Genomic DNA, 21488 nt, shown 5'->3' on the forward strand with positions numbered 1-21488 from the left:
TTAGTCTGTTGTGCAGGATTGTCCTATCTGTTATTATGGTGCTATCCCAGTATGGCTTGTGGGTTGGGGTCTCTAGTACTGCCTGGGGTTTTGTACTTTTAGTACAGTGCACTTTCTTCAATCAGCCGGTATTTCCTTGCTAGCTTCTGATGTATTATCCTAGCTACCTGGTCGTGTCTATGAGTGTACTCAGTCTGGGTGATCACCTTGCATCCCACGGTGATGTGTTGGATCATTTCTGAGACCAGGTGGCATCGAACACTCCGGGCTCCTTGGCAATGTATTTTCTATAGTTCCTGGTGTTGATTACCTGGCCTTAGATGGCAAACATGAATCCTTCAGTCTCGGGGAAAAGCGTCCCACTCATGAGCCATGCATTGGAAGCAATTTTATTTATGTGATCTTGATGGAGATTATTATATTATAATTGACCATATGATGCAAGGAAGCCTCAGGCTTTTGCTGCAGCAGTCAAAAAAAAAAGTTGAGTTACCCCTGAGAGAGAGAGAGGACAAGAGTTGTAAATAGAATTAATCACCAATAAAGAGAAGAATGATGATATCCAGCTCAGGACTCTGGGTGTGCCAAGCCCATACTCACCAGATGTGAGCCCCATCATTGTAATGTCTGCCATGGAGTGTCTTCTCTGCCCATCTTTCTAGCTTCGTTTGTGCCTCCTGGTTGAGGGAGGCTCCTCGCTTAGGTTGAGTGGGGTATACCGCTTGTCTATCTTCTTTATGGCCTGCTGGAGTGCTGCTGTGTGTTTCTGGAAGTAATCCTTCAGGTTAACTATCGCTGTCTTCTGTTGCCCAATGAGGTCTATTAGGCCCCTTCCTCCTTCTTTCTGGGCAATTGTCAGTCTCTCCATGGCAGATTTCGGGTTGGTGGCTCTTGGTCATCATTGTCCTTGTCTTTCTCATAATATCCTCCAGCTCGGTGTTAGTCCAATCTATGACCCCAAAGGAGTATGTTAGCACTGGGACTGCATAGGTGTTCTCTCTGTTCAACTTTGCTTCCAGCAGGCTTCTGAGTCTCTGATGGTATTTTTCGGTCAGGCAGGCCTTAATTTCCTTGTGCTGTAACTACTGAGCCTGCATCATCCCCAAGTATTTGTAGGCCTCTCTCTCTGCCATGGCTTCGATCTCTTTACCAGTCTGCAGCTGGTAGTTTTGGTTGACTAATTTTCCCTGGTGCAGTCCATGTGTCTTGCATTTGTCTAGACCAAATTCCATCCTAATATCATTGCTGAATTCTTCGGTGATCTGGAGTAGTTGCTGGAGGTGCTTCTCAGTTCCCGCGTAGAGCTTGATGTTATCCATATACATCAGGTGGGTGAGGGTGTACAGGTTCTACCTTCTTTTTTGAGGTTATATCCATACTTGCTACTGTTGAGTATGGTGGATAGCAGGTTAAGTGCTAGACAGAACCACAATGGACTCAGGGCATCTCCCTGAAAGATTCCTCTCCTGATGGGGATTGGCGTGGTTGTGATGTTTTCGATCTTGATGGTGGTACTCCATTTAGGTACGCCACACCTACAGTACTGTATACATGTCTGGAGGCCTCATTTCAAGAAGGATGTAGAGCTGCTGGAAAGAGTACAGAGAAGGGCAACAAGATTAGTGAATGGAACAAAGGGATGCTCTTACGAAGAAAGGCTTAAATTTTGCAAATTACAGTGTTTGGAGACTAGGCACCAGCGAGGTGATCTGATAGAGGTGTATAAAGCCTTGAATTGTTTGAGCATGCTCAATGCTGATGGGATTCTTCCTCTTGCTCAGAATAATCACCTGAGAGGGCATAAATTCAAATTGAGGAAAGACAGATGTAGGATAGACGTGCGGAAATTTGCCTTTATCCAGTGGGTAGTTGGTTGGTGGAACAGACTTCCATCCCTTGTCGTGGAAGTTGATAGCCTAAATAAATTTAAGGCTCAGCTGGACAGGTATTTTGAACAAACGGAGGGGTGAAGTGGAAGTGGGTTGTTTTTTTTTTTTTTTTTGGCTGATGCTGCATAAGCTTGCTTTCTTGCATCATATGCCTCTACTAATGCTAATGCTAATTTCAGCATTGTTTCTCCTAGGAAGTTTGTCACTATCGGATTGACTTTGTAGATATTCAGCACCTCTATTAGCTAGCTATGAGGCATGGAGTCAAAGGCCTTGTGGTAATCGATGTAGGCTGTGTACATGTTGCAGTGCTTCTTGTAGGCTTGCTCCATATCTGCGGCATCTATGGTTAATTGCTCCTTGCATCCTTTTTGCTGTTTGGCCTTTATGTTCTGGCTCTCCAAGTGGTCTGATATCTTCCTGGTTATGCAGCTGGTCAGGATCTTGTACATTGTTAGGTTTCTTGTATCTTCGTCTTTAGGCTTCATATATATGATTCCTTGAGTGAGAAACTTCAGGATTGTCTCTAGGTGCCTTATCATTCAGGTTAACTGCTCTGCCAGGTGCTTGTGTGTGCAAGTGAGCTTCTTGTGCCAGTAGTTGTGGACATTATCTATTCCTGGAGTTTGCCAGTTGTGAGAGTTCTTGATCGTCTGTTTTACTTCTTCCCGAATTTCCCACTCTTTCATTTCTTGTATGTCCTTGGTTTTCTTGCATTCTAGTTCTATCCAGGGGGCTTGGCTGTTATGTCTTACTTCCCTGCTCCATATATTTCCCCAGAACTCCTCAATCATCTTCTGCTCGTGTGGTCCGTTCCCTTTATTATTATTATTATTATTATTATTATTATTACAACATTGTACCTTGCATTTACCAGTGTTCAGATGATAACAAATAGAGCACCATATTGTATTTTATTATTATTATCACATTATTTCTTCCTGATGCCTGATGGGGGATGGGTTCCACCCTGTGATGGAGCCTGGTACCAAGTGCACAGGATGGTTGTTATGTCCATGTTACTGTTCATTGAGGAATTCTCCATCTATCCTACAGTAGTTCAGGACTGCGATTTTCTGGAGTTCTTGTAGTGGTTCACATGATGATTGGATGGTCATTACTTGTTTCATATGCCCAGTGGCATAGCCAGGATTTTTGTCAGCAGGTACATTCACAAAAAAAAGGCTCCATTTGCTTTCTAAAAAAGCACCACAATACCAGATTTCGGTGTCAGGGGGTACAGTGTACCTGCTGACCCTACCCTGGTTATGCCACACTGCCTGGCAACCCAAAGGTCGCGGGTTCGAATCCCACCTCGGGCTTGGATCAGAGTAAATGCAAAAACTTTGGGAGGTGCATTATGGCCACAGAAGCCGATGCGCTAACAACTAGCAAAAAAAAAAAAAAAAAAAGCATATGCCACATCTCTGATTTCCTGTCTTAGGTTTCTGTACTTCTGGTGATTTTCTGGAGGTTGTCAGTGTTGAGCATCTCTGTGTCAATCAGATAGGTAGTTCTTTCCTTCTTGTTGGCAAGGGTTATGTTTGGTTGGTTGTAATGGATTATCTTGTCTGTTATTATGGCATAGTCCTAGTACAGGTTGGGATCTCTAGTACAGCCTGGGGTTTGTACTTGTAATATGGTGCACTTTCTTTATTCAACTGGCATTTCCTCACTAGCCTCTAATGTGTTATCCTGGTTGTATCTATGAGTGTACTCAGGCTGGGTTATCATCCTGCGGTGATATGATAGATCATTTCTGAGGCCAGGTGGCATTGTCAACATGTGTCATCTGTCACTTCGGACTTTTTGGTGATGTATTTTCTATAGTTTCTGTTGTGGATTACCTGGTCTTGGATGGTGAGAATGAATCCTTCAGTCTCGGGGGGAAGAGTGTCCCACTCATGAGCCATGCATTGGAAGCCATTTTATCTACTAGGTCTTGATGAAGGTCATTTGTTCTGTCTGGGCATGGAGTGGTTTCCTCACTTCGGTTGAGCAGGCTGTTCTGCTTTTCTATCTTTCTTATGGCCTAGTAGAGTGGTATGTTTTTCTGGAAGTAATCCTTCAGGTTCAGTATCATTTTCTTTTGTTGCTCGATGAGGTCTATCAAGTCCCTTCCTCCTTTTTGCAATATGGTCAATCTCTCCATGGCCTATTTTGGGTGGTGTTGGTGGCTCTTGGTCATTATTGTCCTTGTCTTTCTCATGATATCCTCCAGCTCAGTGTTAGTCAAATTTATGATCCCATTAGCACTGGGACTACATAGGTGTTTATGGCTTTTACTGTGTTCCCTCCATTCAGCTTTGCTTTGAGTAGGCTTCTGAGTCTCTGTTGGTATTTTTCAGACAGGCATTTTCCCTGATGCAATCTGAGGGCTTTGCATTTGTCTAGATCAAATTTCATCCTGATATCATTGCTCACTTCTTTTGTGATTACGAGTAGCTGCTGGAGTTGCTTCTCAGTTACTGCATTGAGCTTGATGTCATCCATGTACATCAGATGGGAGAGGGTGTACAGGTTGTTCCTTTCTTCTTTGAGGGTATATTTAAATTTGCTGTTGTTGAGCATGGTGGATGGTGGGTTGAGTGCTAGACAGAACCACAATAGGCTCAGAGCATCTCCTTGAAAGATTCCTCTCCTGATGGGGATCAATGTGATGTTCTTGACCATGATGGTGGTACTCCATTTCACCATGGTTACTGCTAGGAAGTTTGTCACTGTCGAATTGAATTTGGAGATTCTCTGTTAGCTAGCTATGAGGCACAAACTCGAAGGCTTGTGGTAATCTACATAGGCTGTGTACAGGTTGTAGTGCTTCTTGTAGGCTTGCTCTATAACAGAGGCTTCAAGGGTTAATTGCTCCTTACATCTTTTCATTTCACAAATTTAAACATTTACACCAACCGTTTATAACTGATTTAATAATAAAATAAAATAAAATAAAATAAAATGATACAAAAGACTGTAAAATAATATTTGCAAAAAATATATATGATTATTTACAAAAAACTAATTTACAACAAAAATAAAATAAAATAAAATAAGTAAATAAGTTAAAATGCATTAAAATATAAATTTAAAATCGATAAAAACACTATTAAAGCTTTCGGAGGTGTCTACCTCCTTCCTCAGCAATAATGAATATTTAAGCGACACATCCTTAAGTACCAGGTTCTACTGGTACTTAAGGATGTGATCTGGTTTTTCAAGTGGTCCAATATCTTCTTAGTTATGCAGCTGTTCAGGATCTTGAACATCATTGGGAGACAGGTGATTTGGCCTGTATTTTGCTGGGTTTCTTGTTATCTTGGTCCTTAGCCTTCAGGTGTGTTACTCCTTAAGCAAGAAATTTTGAAATTGTCTCTGGGTGACTTATCCAAATGAACTGCTCCGCTAGGTGCTTGTGTGTGTGTGTGAGTGAGCTTGTACTAGTAGTTGTGGATGTTAAGCTATTCCTGGGGTTCACCAATTGTGGAACTTCCTGATTGAGTGTAGTACTTCTTCCTCCTGAATCTCCTATTCTGTCGTCTCCTGTGCATTCTTGGCTTTCTTCCATTCTAGTTCTATCCTGAGGACTGGGCTGTTATGTCTTACTTCACTGCTCCACATGTTGCCCCAGAACTTCTCGATCATGTTCTGTTCAGGTGGCCTGTTGCTATCTTTCCCATCTGTCTGATACTCTTGTAGAAGGCACTTTGGTTTTAATTGACGACTCTGTTGTTTATTTTTCTCTGGGAGCTCTCTTTATATTGGCATAGTCTCTTGCTGAGTGCGAGGAGGGTCTGCTTTAGTGCATCTGAGTATTCTCCTGTTCTCTGATTTTTAGTCTCGTGTTTGTTGTGGATGTTGTCTCTCTTGAGGATGCTTTTCAATTTTCCAATTAACTTCTTACTCCTATTACCCCCTTGATACTGGGTCAATTGGCCTATCTTGACTCTTAATTCTTCTGTCTTCTGCTGAAGCCTTTTCTCCCAATCAGGGGGTTCTTTGTTTTTTTTGTTTTCTTCTGGTTTCTCGTTGTTGTTGTTGTTATTTGGTTTTTTAGGAGCATTAGCAACTAAGGCCATATTGCTCCGGGGATATACGGTGGTCATTCCCTGACCTTTCCTCATCCTCCGTATTTGGTGGCTCACGGGCTCGAACCCTGGTCTAATCAAGAAGCATGTGCTACGCACTGCTGCTCCTGCCCACCTGGCTACGGAGGCACCTTGGTTTCTCGTCTCTCTTCTACTGATCCTAGTGACTTTTATGGCAGCACAGTATACAGCTGTGTGGATGGCCTCTAGTGTTTCACTGTTATTGTCAAGGTAATATCATATTATTTGCTGAATAAGGTAACCTGTAACATTCCACAGGATTCTACTAGATTTCTGCTTTGGTGTGGCATGGGTCTTTGTGGGTCTATTCCCTCGAATTCTATTAGGGCCTTCTTCCACTCGCCTTCTATTCTGGATATCATGACCTCATCTGTTTCCACTTCAGCTGCTTTTGGTTGTATTTCTTCTTGCTCTTTCTTGTGTAGTTCCATGTTCTCCATATTTTTTGTTCTTTGTAGTTGGTCACTCACATCCTACTTAAATTTTTCCAAGATTGCAGATGCTATCAGGAGTTATCACATCATTTGTTGATACCCTCTAATAATATGTCTAATTCTTCCTTATATTTATTCAAGCTAGCCAATTCCATGACATTATAAAGTAGTTTGTTCCAACAATCAGTTACCCATTGACTGAAAGCAAATTTTTTGCACATATATCCTGCCTCCAACCTTTTTTCAATTTATGTTCTCTTGTCTGTATTGCCTGAAAAACGTTAGAATATCATCATCATTAAATTTATTCAATCCATTTAAAGCCTTAACTTCAATCAGGTCTCTTTGCAAGTGCCTAGTTTCCAAATGGGGCAATTTGCAGAACCGAAGTCTTTGGTGGTAAGAGTATCCCATTGTGTTCCTGACTACTCTGGTTGCTGCTGTTCTCTGTACCCTTTTCAAGAGATTCACATCTTTCTTAAAATGATGCTTACAGACCCGTATGCAGTACTCAGGGTGTGGCCGAACTATTGGCTTATTCAATGGGATAATCGCTTCCTTGTTCCTGCTATCAAAGTTCCTCTGTATCATTGACAGAATCTATGAGCTGTTCTAGAAAGCACCTATATTGCTCAGTGAACTTCATGTTGCACTCTACAATTACTGTTAGGTTTCTTTTGTTCTCCACCACCTTGAGTGTGGTGTAGAATGAAAGTTGAAGAACCTTGAGTATGGTACCACCTAATTGGTGTGTTATCCTGGGATCACTGCTGCCCATATATATACATATGGTGCCACATTTCATAGGTGCTCAATAAAAAAAATTGTTGGTATTGATGGGGTTTTGGGTGCAGTGGCTGCTTAGGATATTGAACCTAAATAAAATGTCACATGCATAATATTAATAGTCATTTATTTAAAAAAAAACACATTTCTTCACTCGGTCAATCTGGCCAACTGTATGTAGCATTATAAAAATAAACATCAGGTTCTTAATAGCAACAGTTATTTTTTTAAAAAAAGGTAACATCATTCCATTTAATTTTTAGAGGCTTCATATATCACTGTCTCATAAAGACACCTGTACAACCATTATGTAGAATAAACACACAAATGAGAAAGTAAGTTCTCTGAGTAATTATCATGTTCTATTGGCCATGCTCTTCTAAGAACTGCAGATCAAAGGTTTGGGTTAAGTGAAAGTTTTATGTCAAGTGCTTATATCTATGGTTGGCAATCAAGTAAAATAATGTGATCTCTGAATGACAGCACAAGAAACCGAAATGTGACTTTTAATCACGTTTGTTTTGTATTCATAGACAAATGATTTTATTGTTGCTGAATAAACTAAGGCATATTAGAATTTTTTTAGCTGGTGCTCTCTGTGTGTATGCATATGTGCTGTGCACACACACATGCACATTTTTACTAATTTCTACATCTTATGCCAGGATGATTCACAATTATGCAATTTGGAGACTCATGAAGCAAATGCTACCATTCTTGGATGAAGAATATGCCCAGAAACGTACAGATTTCAAGAAGGTGTTGCTTGGAGTATCTGCTGAGAGACAGCGATGGAATCAGTGTGTAGATTTGGTTAATAAGAAAATGGGCATGGCAGTAGGAGCTCTTTTTATTCGAGAAAATTTTGATCCAAAAAGTAAAGAAACCGTGAGTAAAATTTTGCTCTGTTATAAACTGAACATTTTTTACGTAAAAATATTTTTCAGTGAATAGATTCATTTTTCTAATTTTTGTTGCTACAGTTAGGTGTTTACTGTGTGATATACCTCATTAATGAGTAATTAATAATTACTCATGAATAATACAGTATATGAATAATCATGCAGTTACTGTATTATTCAGTAGTCATTTTAAGGTAATATTTTTATAAAATATATCCAGAAATGTGTTATTGTCTTAAAAGATTAAAAAAATATGAACAGAAAATATGAATAATAAGTTTGTTATTGATGTTAAGAAGTCATAATGCTCTAGAAGGTGCCTCTGTAGCCAGGTGGGCAGAAGCAGCAGTGCATAGTACACGCTTCTTGATTAGACTGGGGTTCGAGCCCGTGACCACCAAATACGGAGGATGCGGAAAGGTCAGGGAATGACCACTGCATATCCCTGGAGCAATATGGCCTTAGTTGCTAATGCTCCTAAAAACCAAATAAGAAACAACAAACAGTGCTCTAGAACAGTGTTCTGCAATCTTTTTCTCTTCGCAGCACACCTTAAGTTATCCATGACCCAACATGGCACATCGAAATCTTAATCCTCCAAAAAGCATAGTTTAGGCAGTGTTAATATGAATATGCTATAAGTCACAATAGAATCAATTATTGTTGTCCCTACAATCCAACAGAAATTGGCTCCTGCATATATTAACATTTTATGAACCCTAAATCACTGAACAAAAGCAACACCAAAAAAAAAAAAAAAAACATAATAATAATAAAAATTCTATTAGTATTAAGCCAAATAGCATACCTTCAATGTGATACTTGTGCCCTGCTTTGCTGAACACAGATGTCTGATGCGTGGTGGAATCATTGACAATGCATGCCTCATTTCTTCATCACTGGATCTGAGTCTCTTCCTCTTTGATGTTTTAATTTCAGTCAAGGTTGAAAAGCCCAGTTCACGCAAATATGTAGTTGAAAATGGTAATAACATATTAATTGCCATCTTGGAGCTAGCCGGTATTCTTTCTTTATTGACAACCAAAATGTGCCAATTGCACTTCATGATGTTTTAATAGCAATATTCTGTTCACCTTCAGATCTGTTGATTCCTCTTGTACTTTCATTGGAAGAGATTTTGTATCTGCCACAAATGGATCACGAATCCAGTCGAAATCTTCAACACTCTCTCCAAAATAATCCTTGAACTTCTGCTGCAAGTTATCTAAATGTTCTTTAATGAAGTCCATCACTACTTTATTACCAGCAGCAAGTGGCCATACAGTTGGGAACATCTCAAACAACCCATTTGCAATGTGTTGTATTCCAAATCCAGCTTATTCTGAAAGCCTTGAATCTTATTGATACTCGTAAAAAGATTTTCGTTCTTGCCTTGCATTTTTGGTTCAGCTCATTCAAGTGAACAAAAATATCGGAAAGATATACGAACTTAGTCACCCATTCATCATCTGCAAATAACTCTGCATACTCATGCCCCTCAACCTTAAGTTCAAAAAGGCATGTTAACACTCTACCACATGATAATCACCGTACTTCTGTATGTAGCAGGAGTGTGGTGTGGTGTGTTCAGATCCCATTTCCCGACACAAAACGGAAAAAAAGCCACGAATTGATGGGCCGTGATTTAATGAAGTTAACGACTTTTAATGAAAGATATGCAAATTTAGTCACCCATTCATCATCTGCAAATAACTCTGCATACTCATGCCCCTCAACCTTAAGTTCAAAAAGGCATGTTAACACTCTACCATGTGATAATCACCGTACTTCTGTATGTAGCAGGAGTGTGGTGTGTTCAGATCCCATTTCCTGACACAAAATGGAAAAAAGCCATGAATTGATGGGCCGCGATTTAATGAAGTTAATGACTTTTACTACTTTATCCAGCACAACTTTCAGGGAAGATGGCGATGACTTGGCAACAATGGCTTCACGGTGAATAAGACAATGATCATATTGTATGTCAGGATTCACTTTGCGCACTTTAGCTGAAAAGCCTTTAGCTCGACCTGTCATGGAAGCGTCATTTTGGAACATATATTCATTAGTAACACGAAATATTTTTTCACCAGTGGATCGCTCAGGTAGCACTTTGCAAAAAAATAAATTTGTTGAAATTACATCTCCATCAATGAACCGAATGTTGGCAAGAAGTTGAGCTTGACCGCTAACTTCTGTGGACTCGTCGATCAGAAGTGAGAACATCTGACTGCTGTTGATTTTCTCCTTCATGATGTCTTCACTGTCACTGACTCAGTGACTGATTGTGTCAGCTGAGAGTGGAATTTTTAAAATTTCATTAGCAGCTTCTGAGCCCAGGACTATTTTCACTATCTCTTTACAAGCTGGCATTAACAAAGTTTTGGCTATTGTGTGTGGCTTTTGGCCTTTAGAATAACTTTATAGCTAGCTTCCTGTACTTTTTCTGAAATATGTACCGACAAAGTCATGAACGTTGCCTGTTTTTTGTTTTGGTGCAATAACTGTTGAAAATAATTTATATCTTTGTATGCCAGAGAAGAATGTTTTGATGAGAAATTCTGTTTCAGTTTACTGGGAACCATAGCAGTTTTTCTCCGCACACAAGACACTCATGGGTTGGGCATGTTTTATCATCACACCAGAAAAATCCAAAAGACAAATATTATCACTATACTGTCTGCCACTAATTTTTGTTTCTGTTTTTCGGGCTCGAAACTTCCAGTACTTGCACTCTTGGATGGAATACTCCTTACCGGGAACTTGTCCATTGCTAAAAAAAGAAAATCAACAATGTTATGGCTCGTGATCACAGTTTTCTGACTATTTCAGAGTGCAGCTACGAGGAAACTGAAAGTAATAAATGCGGGACTAATAGTCTTTGAACAGAGGGAGGGAGGGGCACATCTATCGCTTTAAAATATAGTCTTATAACAAAGGGTGGGTGTATCGGCAAAGGAACAAAGTAATAAAGTTGAAGTAGCAAGGACAAACAGAGACAAATATCAAAACAAGCCAATAAAATAATAAAAGATGGGGATGTTTTGCTAATCCTTACACTTTTTAAGGAACAGCCCATAATATCTAACTTTAACAAGTGGCATCTTATTTCAGTCAGCACAGCGACAAAATGAGAAATATTGGAAGGGCAAACACACAAATAACTTTAGAAAGTGAGTGTTGGATACCTACGCCAAACATAATTTACTGTCCCGCACGTACAACATTGGGTTTCAGTAAAAATAGCGTATTGTGAAAAATAACAATGAGTAGCATTACAAACATATATAAAAACTATAATTGGGAGTAAATAATGTACAGTTAATTTCTTACAATAGATAAAAGTTCTCAGTTGTCAATTTCTAATCATAATACATATAGTATTATTTATAGGTATCAGCAAAGTTCACGGCACACTGGTTGCTGAACACTCTAATTATGTTCTTTTAGAATAATAATAAGATCATTTAATGTTTTAAAACTGAGTGATCTTATTACTTCTAAAAAAACTTCAGCTCTAAGAACAGTCTTCCTTGAAAATTGTCTGAAGAAGGTTTTACTGATGGTGTATTTAAGCTTAACAATTGAACTTGAAAAAGTTAGCATTAGCATTAGTAGAGGCATATGATGCAAGAAAGCAAGCTTATGTAGCATCGGCCAAAATAAAAAAAAAAAAAAAAACATTTCACCCTTCTGTTCGTTCAAAATACCTGTTCAGTTGAGCCTTAAATTTATTTAGGCTACCAACTTCCACAACAAGAGATGGAAGACTGTTCCACCAACCAACTACCCGCTGGCTAAAGGCAAATTTCCGCACATCTATCCTACATCTGTCTTTCCTCAATTTGAATTTATGCCCTCTCAGGTGATTATTCTGAGCAAGAGGAAGAATCCCATCGGCACTGAGCATGCTCAAACCATTCAAGGCTTTATACACCTCTATCAGATCACCTCGCTGGTGCCTAGTCTCCAGACACTGTAATTTGCAAAACTTAAGCCTTTCTTCGTAAGAGCAACCCTTTGTTCCATTCACTAATCTTGTTGCCCTTCTCTGTATTTGTTCCAGCATCTCTACATCCTTCTTGAAATGAGGCCTCCAGACCTGTATACAGTACTCAAGATGTGGCCTGATACAAGGAAATAATCACCTCCTTATCCCTGCTAGAAAAATTCCTGTATATCATTGACAAGACATCATGAGCTACTCTTGCAGCCCGTCTGCACTGCTCAGAGAACTTCATATCTGCCTGCACAATTACCCCTAGGTCCTTTTCATTCTCTACCACTGTCAGTGTAGTACCACAGAGTTGATACGTTGCTCTGGGGTTACTGTTTCCCACATGTAGTACTTTACATTTGTCAATGTTAAACTTTATTTGTCACCTCTCACCCCATCTGCTCAACCTTTCCAGATCCTGTTGCAGCAGCATAGCATCAGTAGTGTTCTTAACAACCCTGCCAACCTTTGTATCATCTGCAAACTTGGACATTAAGCTTGATATACCATCATCGATATCAATTATAAATACAGAAAACAATAATGGACCCAACACTGAACCCTAAGGGACTCCACTAATATTAGTCCACAATGAGCAGTATCCATTGATTACCACTCTCTGTCTTCTCCTCCTCAACCATCCCTTTATCCATAGTGGCAATTTGCCTCCAATGCCACACTGCTCCAATTTGTGCAGCAGTCTTCCATGTGCAACAGTATCAAAAGCCTTTCTAAGATCCAAGTATATAATATCAAAGTTATTCCCTGCATCCAGTTCTTTTGTGACTGCATCATAGTATCCAATCAAATTGGTCAGGCAAGACTTCCCCTTAACAAAACCATGCTGTGTCCGAGCTATAACTGAAGTCTTGTCTAGATGATCCTGCAGTGCTTCTTCAGTGCCTCTATTAATTTTCCTGGAACGGAAGTTAAACTCACAGGTCTATAATTACTTGTGTCAGCCTTTGATCCTCCTTTGTGAATTGGGGTCACATTTGCACATCTCTAGTCTATGGGTAACTCCCCTGAGTCCAAAGAAGCTCTCATAATTATGGCTGAGGGTTTGCTTACTTCCTTTGCTGCCTCCTTTAATATAACTGGATAGATTCCATCCACCCCGGGTGCCTTTTTTATGTTTATCCTCAACAATTTCTCCTCCACTTTCCTCTCAGTTATTACAAAATTATCTAGCTAACTGCCAGAGTTTACTTCATCTCTGGTATTCCCCTTCCTGAATAACTCCTCATGTGTGAATGTAGATGCAAAATACTCATTTAGTTTGTTAGCCACCTGAGCAGGATCCTCAACTGTTAAACCATCAATATCCAGTGGACCAATCTGATTCATCCCTTTCCTTCTAGAGTTTACATAGGTAAAGAACTCTTTTCTGTTTTTCTTTGCATCCTTTGCCAAGGATTTCTCATAATCTGCCTTTGCTTGCCCAATCTCCTTTGTGACTTGGTTACAGACCAACTTATATCTATCATAGGCTTCCATGTCACCCATTAATTTATATGTATCCCATGCATTTTTCTTCTCTGCCATATCTCTCATTAGTTCATCTGACATCCATTTAGGCCTAAACCTTGAACAATATTTCTTAGTTGGTATGTAAAACCTAGTAGCTTCCAAGATAAGTTCTTTGAATGCTTCAAATTTTGAATTTGCTGTTGGTAACATCATCAGTTGGTCCCACTGTATAGAATTTAAATACTGTCTCAGACTATCGTAGTTGCCTTTACGAAAGCAAAAACCCTTTCCTTTACCCCTGATGATAGTTACCTCTTTGAGTAAATCCCACTTGAGCACACTGTGATCACTGCCACTTAGTGGTTCCTTTATCTGCAGATTCTTAATGCATGAAGAATCACTACTGATAATCAGATCAAGAGTATTACTCCCTCTAGTTGGCTCCCGAACATGCTGATGTAGAAAACAATCATCTAAGTTTATGTTGTTCTTCTCTCACTCATTGAACCATTGAAGTTCTCATTTGCACTACTACTTTACTACCATTAGTTTCTTTCAAGGACTTTTGTTTTTGATTTGTGATAGAAGAATGGGGAAAAAATTGTAATTATATATTTAAAAAACATTTAAGGTATTAAAGATATTTATTTATTTTATGTGTACAGTGCTTAAATATAGCCTTCCTACATGTTCAGTAAATTCAGAATAACAATATGAAGTATTGCCTGCTTATAGTGTTAGAGGTTTGTTATTGAGAAAGTGAGAGAGAGAGAGATATTCCTTTTTTTTTTTAATTTATAATTCGCAAAAACTAGAAATCTTGTAACTCTAAGGTATGCATTTATAACTGTAATTTTCATGGGATGTCTCATGAAATAATGAAGCGTGTGAAGTGGCGAACCTCTATTTTTTTGTATATGAGATGCAAACTAAGTTATTTTTAAGTGGCATGGTGCATAGGTGAATTGGAATTATAATTGAAGAAATTGAAACACTTCTCTTCATTGGTGATGTACATATGCCTTATTTCGAAAGATAATTGTGGAACGTATTAATATATTATAATATTTCATGATATATTATATGCTTTTGTATGATTTTATTAATGACAATTTTTTGTTCTGCTTTTGTTTTTCAGACTGTTTTCAAAAAGTAAATTTTGTGATGTCTAAAGCAGAGACAGCAAATGTTCATGTAGGTATACACTGGGCTGAGCACAATGCAAAGTGTTAGATATACATGCCCATAACATGAAACATCTGAATGTACCAATTTGTTCAACTAATCTCTTTGAGAAATAAAGGCAGATTTTAATCTATTTAGGCAAAAAGTGTTTCAATATCAAACTAGATTCTCATTATAAGGTCTCATATCATGAAACAAATCATCACGAGTTTCCTCAGTTACATCAAATAAAGCAAATTGCTCCTATGGGATAAGTGCATTGCTGTTTATTTGTAATGTATACCTTGAATTATGTCACATGTTTATTATACTGTTTAATGATTTTGCATATAGCCTACAAGTTATTTCTTCCTTGGGAAATAAAACTAATCAAGCACTTTCTTCAAGACCTCTATTGCAATTAAAAGCGATGACTTTATTATAACCTGGTTCCATTTATTTATCTGAAGAATCAAATGTTATACATTTTAATATCAGAAGTTAGTTGGTTGGTTGTTTTTTTGCTTCTTGCTTGGGATTTTTAATGCATCAGCCACCTTGGTCATAGTGTGTCAGTCCGTATAGTTTATTACATATTATGTCTGTACAAATAAGTGTTCATGGACCAATTTGCATGTTATATAGGAAATAAAATCCATAATAGCTCACAGAAGAAAAGCTTTGACCTATTCTAGGTTTTTCAGCCCCTGGTTTGGGCTGCAGTTATCAATCCCATCCAGCAGGATCAATTAACTACAGCCCCATTGATGAAGAAATCTTCCAAAAATTAGTACCATTTTACAACAAGCCAGCACAGCTTCTACAGTAATTTGATCTCAGTGAGTACTGGAGGTCCTCCATAACAATATACACTTGCCACTTATTTGGCATGTTGGATTGGAAAAGTGCCAATGTATCTCCACTACATAAGGGCAGTCCTAAGAGTGAAGTGGGAAATTACCAGCCGGTCAGTCTAACTTCAGTAGTAGGGAATATCATGGAGGCAATGATCAAGGGTGGAATTCAGGATCATTTAGATGGAAATGGAATTCTGAAGGATACCCAGCACGGCTTTTGTAAAGGGAAAATCAGGTTTAACAAACCTGGTTAGCTATTTTGACAGGGTCATCCATGAGCTGGATTTAGGGAATAATTTTGACATTGTTTATTTGGATTTCAGCAAAGCATTTGACTCAGTCCCACATGAGTGGTTACTTTATAAGCTGGAACAGGTTGGGGAAAGGGACTTGGGTGTTATGATACAGTCAGACATGAAGTTCTCCGAGCATTGTAGACTGGTTGCAAGGAAGGCCCATGGTGTCCCATCAATGATTTATCGAATATTTGATAGTAGAGATAAGGACATCATAATCCCATTATATAAGGCTATTGTTAGACCACACTTGGAATACTGTGTTCAAGTGTGGACACTTCACCTAAAGAATGATATTGAGCTTCTTGAAAGGGTCCAAAGGCGAGGTAACTTGCCTGGTAAGATCAGCAAAAGGGCATCCATATGAGGAAAGACATCAAATATGTGGGTTGCAGAGCTTGGAAACTAGGCAGGCACATTAGAGGAGACTTGGTTAAGGTGTTTAAGGATCTGAGAGGCATAAGTAAAATGAATAGGGGTGAAATTTTTACAGTTATAAATTATTCTAGAACTAGGGGCAATAAATTCAAGTTATGGGGGGGGAGAAATGTTTAAACTGTTATGTTATTAATTATTGGAATAAGTTACCTACATGGGTGGTAGAGGCTGACGGTGTGGGAAAATTCAAAGGTCAGCTGGATAGTTACCTACGGGAGGAGAGAAATGCATAAGTTGTCTGTTTTCTTTTCTTTTATTAATTATTATTTTTTTTAAATTTTCTTCTTATTATTATTTTATTCTTATGAAATAATGATAATGTATATATCCAGTAAAAATATCTTTAATTATACTTTGATCTTTAATTATACCTAAATTTTAAATTGCACACACATTGTTAACATCTGTTCTTTTAAAAAATCTAGTAAGTTTCTAATGCTAAAAAGAAATTAGGTCTAGTAAAAATTTAAAAATATTATTTGATATTTTATTCTTTTTTTTTTTTTTTTTTTTTTTTTTTTAGCTGGTGCAGCATAGGCTTCCTTGCACCATATGGCCATTACTAATACTAATACTAATTTCCAACTAGAACAGAAGTAAGCATATTTTCATGCTGTAGTCTGATTTTATGTGAATATTATATAATGTACTTTGCTTGCAGAAGTTGCACCCATACCTGTAATTACATGAGAAAACCATCATGTAATCTTTTTGGTTTCATTCCTACCAACTCGTAGGAGCATCAGTTTTCCACTCAGAAAAAAAAAAGTATCAACAAATTTAGTTCATCTCCAAAGGAGATCAGCACTTTTGTTGAGTTCTTTTAGAACAGTTTCTTGCCTTGTATTAAAGTATCAAAAACCTGCTTCTAAATTATAAAATTGCACACACATTGTTAACATCTGCTCTTTTAAAAAATCTAGCAAGTTTCTAATGCTAAAAAGAAATTAGGTCTAGTAAAAATTTTAAAAAAAGAAGCTAATTTTAAGATGCATGATGAATATATATATATATATTCTCTAATCGTGTAGACTTCTAAACTGTAAACAGCATCCAGCATTTGCTGACTAATCAGAAATATATATTCAAAATAAAAACCTGACTCTTTAAATGGACATGTTTGGTATCCCACCTCCAGTCCAGATCATGACCCCTTGGGGAATTTAAATTTCCCTTTCTTGTACACATTTTTCAGCAAGATTAACTTTATGGTGAAACAAATGGCAGAATTAAACCATGTTAATATCTCATATTTCATTGCTACTAGAGTTCCACCACTTCATCTCTGAAACCTTAATAAGTTAAGTATAAGCCTGGTAAAATTTAATCACTACTAGTCTAGCTCTGCAATAAGGCTAATCAATAACCTTGATCTTAATGGACTGGTGGTCACAAAATAAAGAATACATCTAGATTCGCTTAAGAAAAATATGTTCATGTAAAAATGTGAGTTGTGCTTTCTGTAAACTTAATAATTAATCATTTAAATTATTTAAAGTATTAATTTCAGGCTATTGTTATTACCTTTCCTCACATATAAATGATAATTTGAAATGAGTTAGGCTTTGTCATATAAGATAATGATATATTTGTTGCAGTTGATTTTATATTAAATTGTGCCTCAACCACGTAGCAAAATCAAACAAATCTGAATTAGATTCTTCAAACTCCATACTGTTAAGAATACTTACTAATAATACTACTAAGTATTATTAGTAAGTATTCTTTAGTAAGTACTAATAATACTAGAAATAATACTAAGTTGGCTAATAAAGTTGAGATTTAGTAAGAAAATATTTCTTGCTGAATCACAGAATTCTCTGGCCAGAAATTAAGATTCAGAGTATTTCTAGCTAATTTCCAGCTTTTACTTAATTGATGACTCTTTCTTCTGCACAAATAAGAAGGATGTTCACTAGTTATCTTGAATAAAATATTGCCAAATATTAATTTTCTAATTACACTAACTCAGAACCTCTTTTAATGAGATATATTATTTTTAATGAATGTGTAAGTGGTTAAGTTATGCTTTGCTTCATCTCTTATGTTAGTGAGAGCCTTGGAACTGTTGTTTAATTATGTTATAATTGTCATAAACAGATATTTCCCTTCCCACCCTTTTAAAGAGCAGTAATAGAAATTTGTAGGAATGTAAAAATAATAAGTTTATAATTTTGTTTGTATTCTGAAATAAAATTCTTTTTAATGTTTCAATAAATGTATTATCTTTCTATACATTAAAATAATTTTCCTCCTAGTGATATTTATTCAGCCAATGGGAGAAGTGAAATGCAGGTTACGTGGTAATACGTAATAAATACTAAAATACACAGTAAAACAAGCTTCTGTTTAAGCATGGCCACAGGCTACATTTATCTAACATGACTACGCGGTACCATTCTTGATTTCCATATGTAACATATTTATTTAAATAAACTAAATGCAACAAAGCAAAATATTTTAAGAGTTTAAGATTCTATATCTGTATAATATCGGTGTAGATACACCATAGACAACTCTTAAAGTAGTGTGAAAGGCATCCACCAATGAAATGCTAACTAGCTTTGAAACGGTGCCGTCTGGGTGGTGGCCCCCACTGAGATTAAGTGACAATAGTCTTCTCTATTAGTGAAATGTTACTTATTCAAGGTAGTGCAATATTTGGTAACTTGTTGTGAAGGATGACCACAATATAAGATACAGATGAAATGATGCCTTTCACACTACAATCGTAGTTTTTCTTTAAGAGTTGTCTATGGTGTATCTACACTGATATTATATAGATATAGTAACGTATTTATGAATTCTTAGCTGAGGAAGAGAAACACACAGAGTCGAAAGCTTCTGTAAGTATTTTATTTTATTTTATCAAAAGAAGTGAGCAGGGGGCTTTATTCCCTGCTCGCTGTGCTCACTTCTTTATTATTAATTGCATTATTATTAATTTGTAAGAAACATATCATGCTGTTTCCTGCATCTTGGCAGAAAAGTGGGTCTGTATTGAAGTTAAGAAATCCAATATCCAAAGATTGGCAAGTATTTTGGCAGTGGAATAAATGGTTTTAAAAGTTGTGCCAAATTTACAATTTTTTTATGCTAAATTTAAAATGTATTTAAAATCAAGTAAATACTCAACAGAGACACAGGAAATGATGAAATCTGTCTCACGAAATTAGGATTTTATTTCAAAAGTAGAACGAATAAAATTGGTAATCTCTGCCTGCTCGCAAAGAAGGCAATTGTGGGACATTTTAACCTTGCCAACAGTGGTACCCACTCTCTTTGATAAAATGGAAGACTTAATCATTTCCATGACTAGCCAGTAAGTATTTCTTATGCTTTCTAAACAGCATATTGCAGCCAATACCAGTTTTTTTGGTCCTCATTGATCTCTGCACTCAGAAACCTCATTAATAAATTCTCGAGTGAAATTCTCTAGATAACTGGTCAGAAGGGGGAAGCAGATTCTGCCTAAACACCCATTGCAAGCTTTTTTTGTAACAGTTCCACTTGAAATTCAGATTCATTTCTCCCCCTCCCAGGTGTCATCTGCCACTGGTAAACAAACAAACTGCCTTTGTTAAATTCACCATCAAGCTTGTTGTTTGCAGTTATTGTGGCACCTCCGTAGCCAGGTGGGCAGGAGATTAGACCAGGGTTCGATGACCACCAAATACGGAGGATGTGGAAAGGTCAGAGAATGACCATCGCATATCCCTGAAGCAATATAGCCTTAGTTGCTAATGCTCCTAAAAACCAAATAACTAACAAGCAGTTATTGTGTGGTGATGACTTTCCTGACAGTTGAACTTTTTTTCTTACTCAAGATAACAATGCCAAAAAAGTGCCAGCATATTAAAAAACTATGGAATGCATATGAGTCACTCAAATAACAAGTAGCTTGGAAGTTAGGTCCAATTTGAATATTGACCAATGTTTTGTACTGACAGCAAAATCATTTTTAAACTAAATATTTTCTTGAATACCTTTCTATGAGGGTAATCAGTGTGCAAAGTTTCAAAGAGAGCCAAAGATAGGTAATTTCTTAAAGGGAAATAGATTCCATTTTTACAACTTTATAAAGGTGGCCAAATTGGCTTTTGGCTGATCAACTTTATTTCTAATTACTGAAGGCTTTAGAGATGATCCATAATATAAGAGAAGCATTTAATGAATTACTAGAAGAAAATGATTGGATGGATGGAGAGACACGGCAGGTGGCAAGAAACAAGGTAAGGAAATAATCAGCAGCATGTACATATCTGGGTGTGTATATTAATATAAAAAAAAAGATTTTTAATGTTTAGAATAAATGAAAATAAATCAAGCATGTGTTTAAATTTTACTTAAATCTTCACTTTTTCCTTTTGGCAAGACATTTTGGGAATTTTTTATTAAAATTTAGAGTTGTCTATTGTTGAGCTGAGTATAGATATTGATATTATCTATAATATGTCAGGTAAATGATGTTTTGTGTTACTAGGAAATCAGATTTCAAATAATTCCACTCTTATGATTATATTGGTTATACTGTCTAGTACAGAACTTTCCAAAGTGGGTGTCACATTATGTTATATTCATTAGGGTATCACCACATTTTGACATCATATCAGCATTATTTTCACTCTGATTCATTTTCACTGCATATTGATGTTATTTATTGAGTAAATACAGCTATTGAGTAATATGGTAAAATTTTACATTTACTTTGTCATGTGCTTCACACTCAGTGGCTGGTGAGCTCTGGCACATTTTCTCTCTTTGAAAGTTAAGTGGCCTTGAATATGTACTGCACATATTCCCTTTCTCATTTTGTCTACATGTTTTTGGCCCAAAACAGAGATAAAAGATATGGAACAGAATAGAGAAAAAAAAAAAGAAAGAAAGAAGAAGGTTGGGGTGTCAGTTTTTGGTATGTACACAGTGTGTCAACATCAACAAAGTTTGGAAAGTATTGATCTGTTATGTATATTTTTCCTGCATGTTAGAAAATACAGAATAGTAGTAGTGGCATGTGATGCAAGAAAGCAAGTGTATGCAGCATCAGCCAAAAAAAAAAAAAAAAAATCACACCATTCCCTCCAAATGCCTGTCCAGTTCCTCCTTAAATTTATTTAACCTATCAACTTCCACAATGACAGATGGAAGTTTGTTC

The 21488-nt window shown here is 37.1% G+C and overlaps 1 protein-coding gene across 4 annotated transcripts in view; it reads left to right on the forward strand.

The window, feature by feature from the left end:
- LOC150079297 (neprilysin-1-like) overlaps window positions 1-21488 on the forward strand; it is a 329066-nt gene that overhangs the window by 169130 nt on the left and 138448 nt on the right. For 3 of the 4 annotated variants that reach the window (XM_090384129.1, XM_090384131.1, XM_090384130.1), the window contains exons 10-11: window positions 7875-8097; window positions 20467-20565. In XM_090384129.1, coding sequence (XP_090240255.1) covers window positions 7875-8097; window positions 20467-20565 — 322 coding nt within the window. The remainder of the gene's footprint in view (window positions 1-7874; window positions 8098-20466; window positions 20566-21488) is intronic. The other variant, XM_090384132.1, reaches the window with a different exon arrangement.

This window comes from Mastigoproctus giganteus, chromosome 10 (genome assembly GCF_048544385.1).
Source record: "Mastigoproctus giganteus isolate SK-2022 chromosome 10, ASM4854438v1, whole genome shotgun sequence".
Classification (NCBI taxonomy): domain Eukaryota; kingdom Metazoa; phylum Arthropoda; class Arachnida; order Uropygi; family Thelyphonidae; genus Mastigoproctus; species Mastigoproctus giganteus.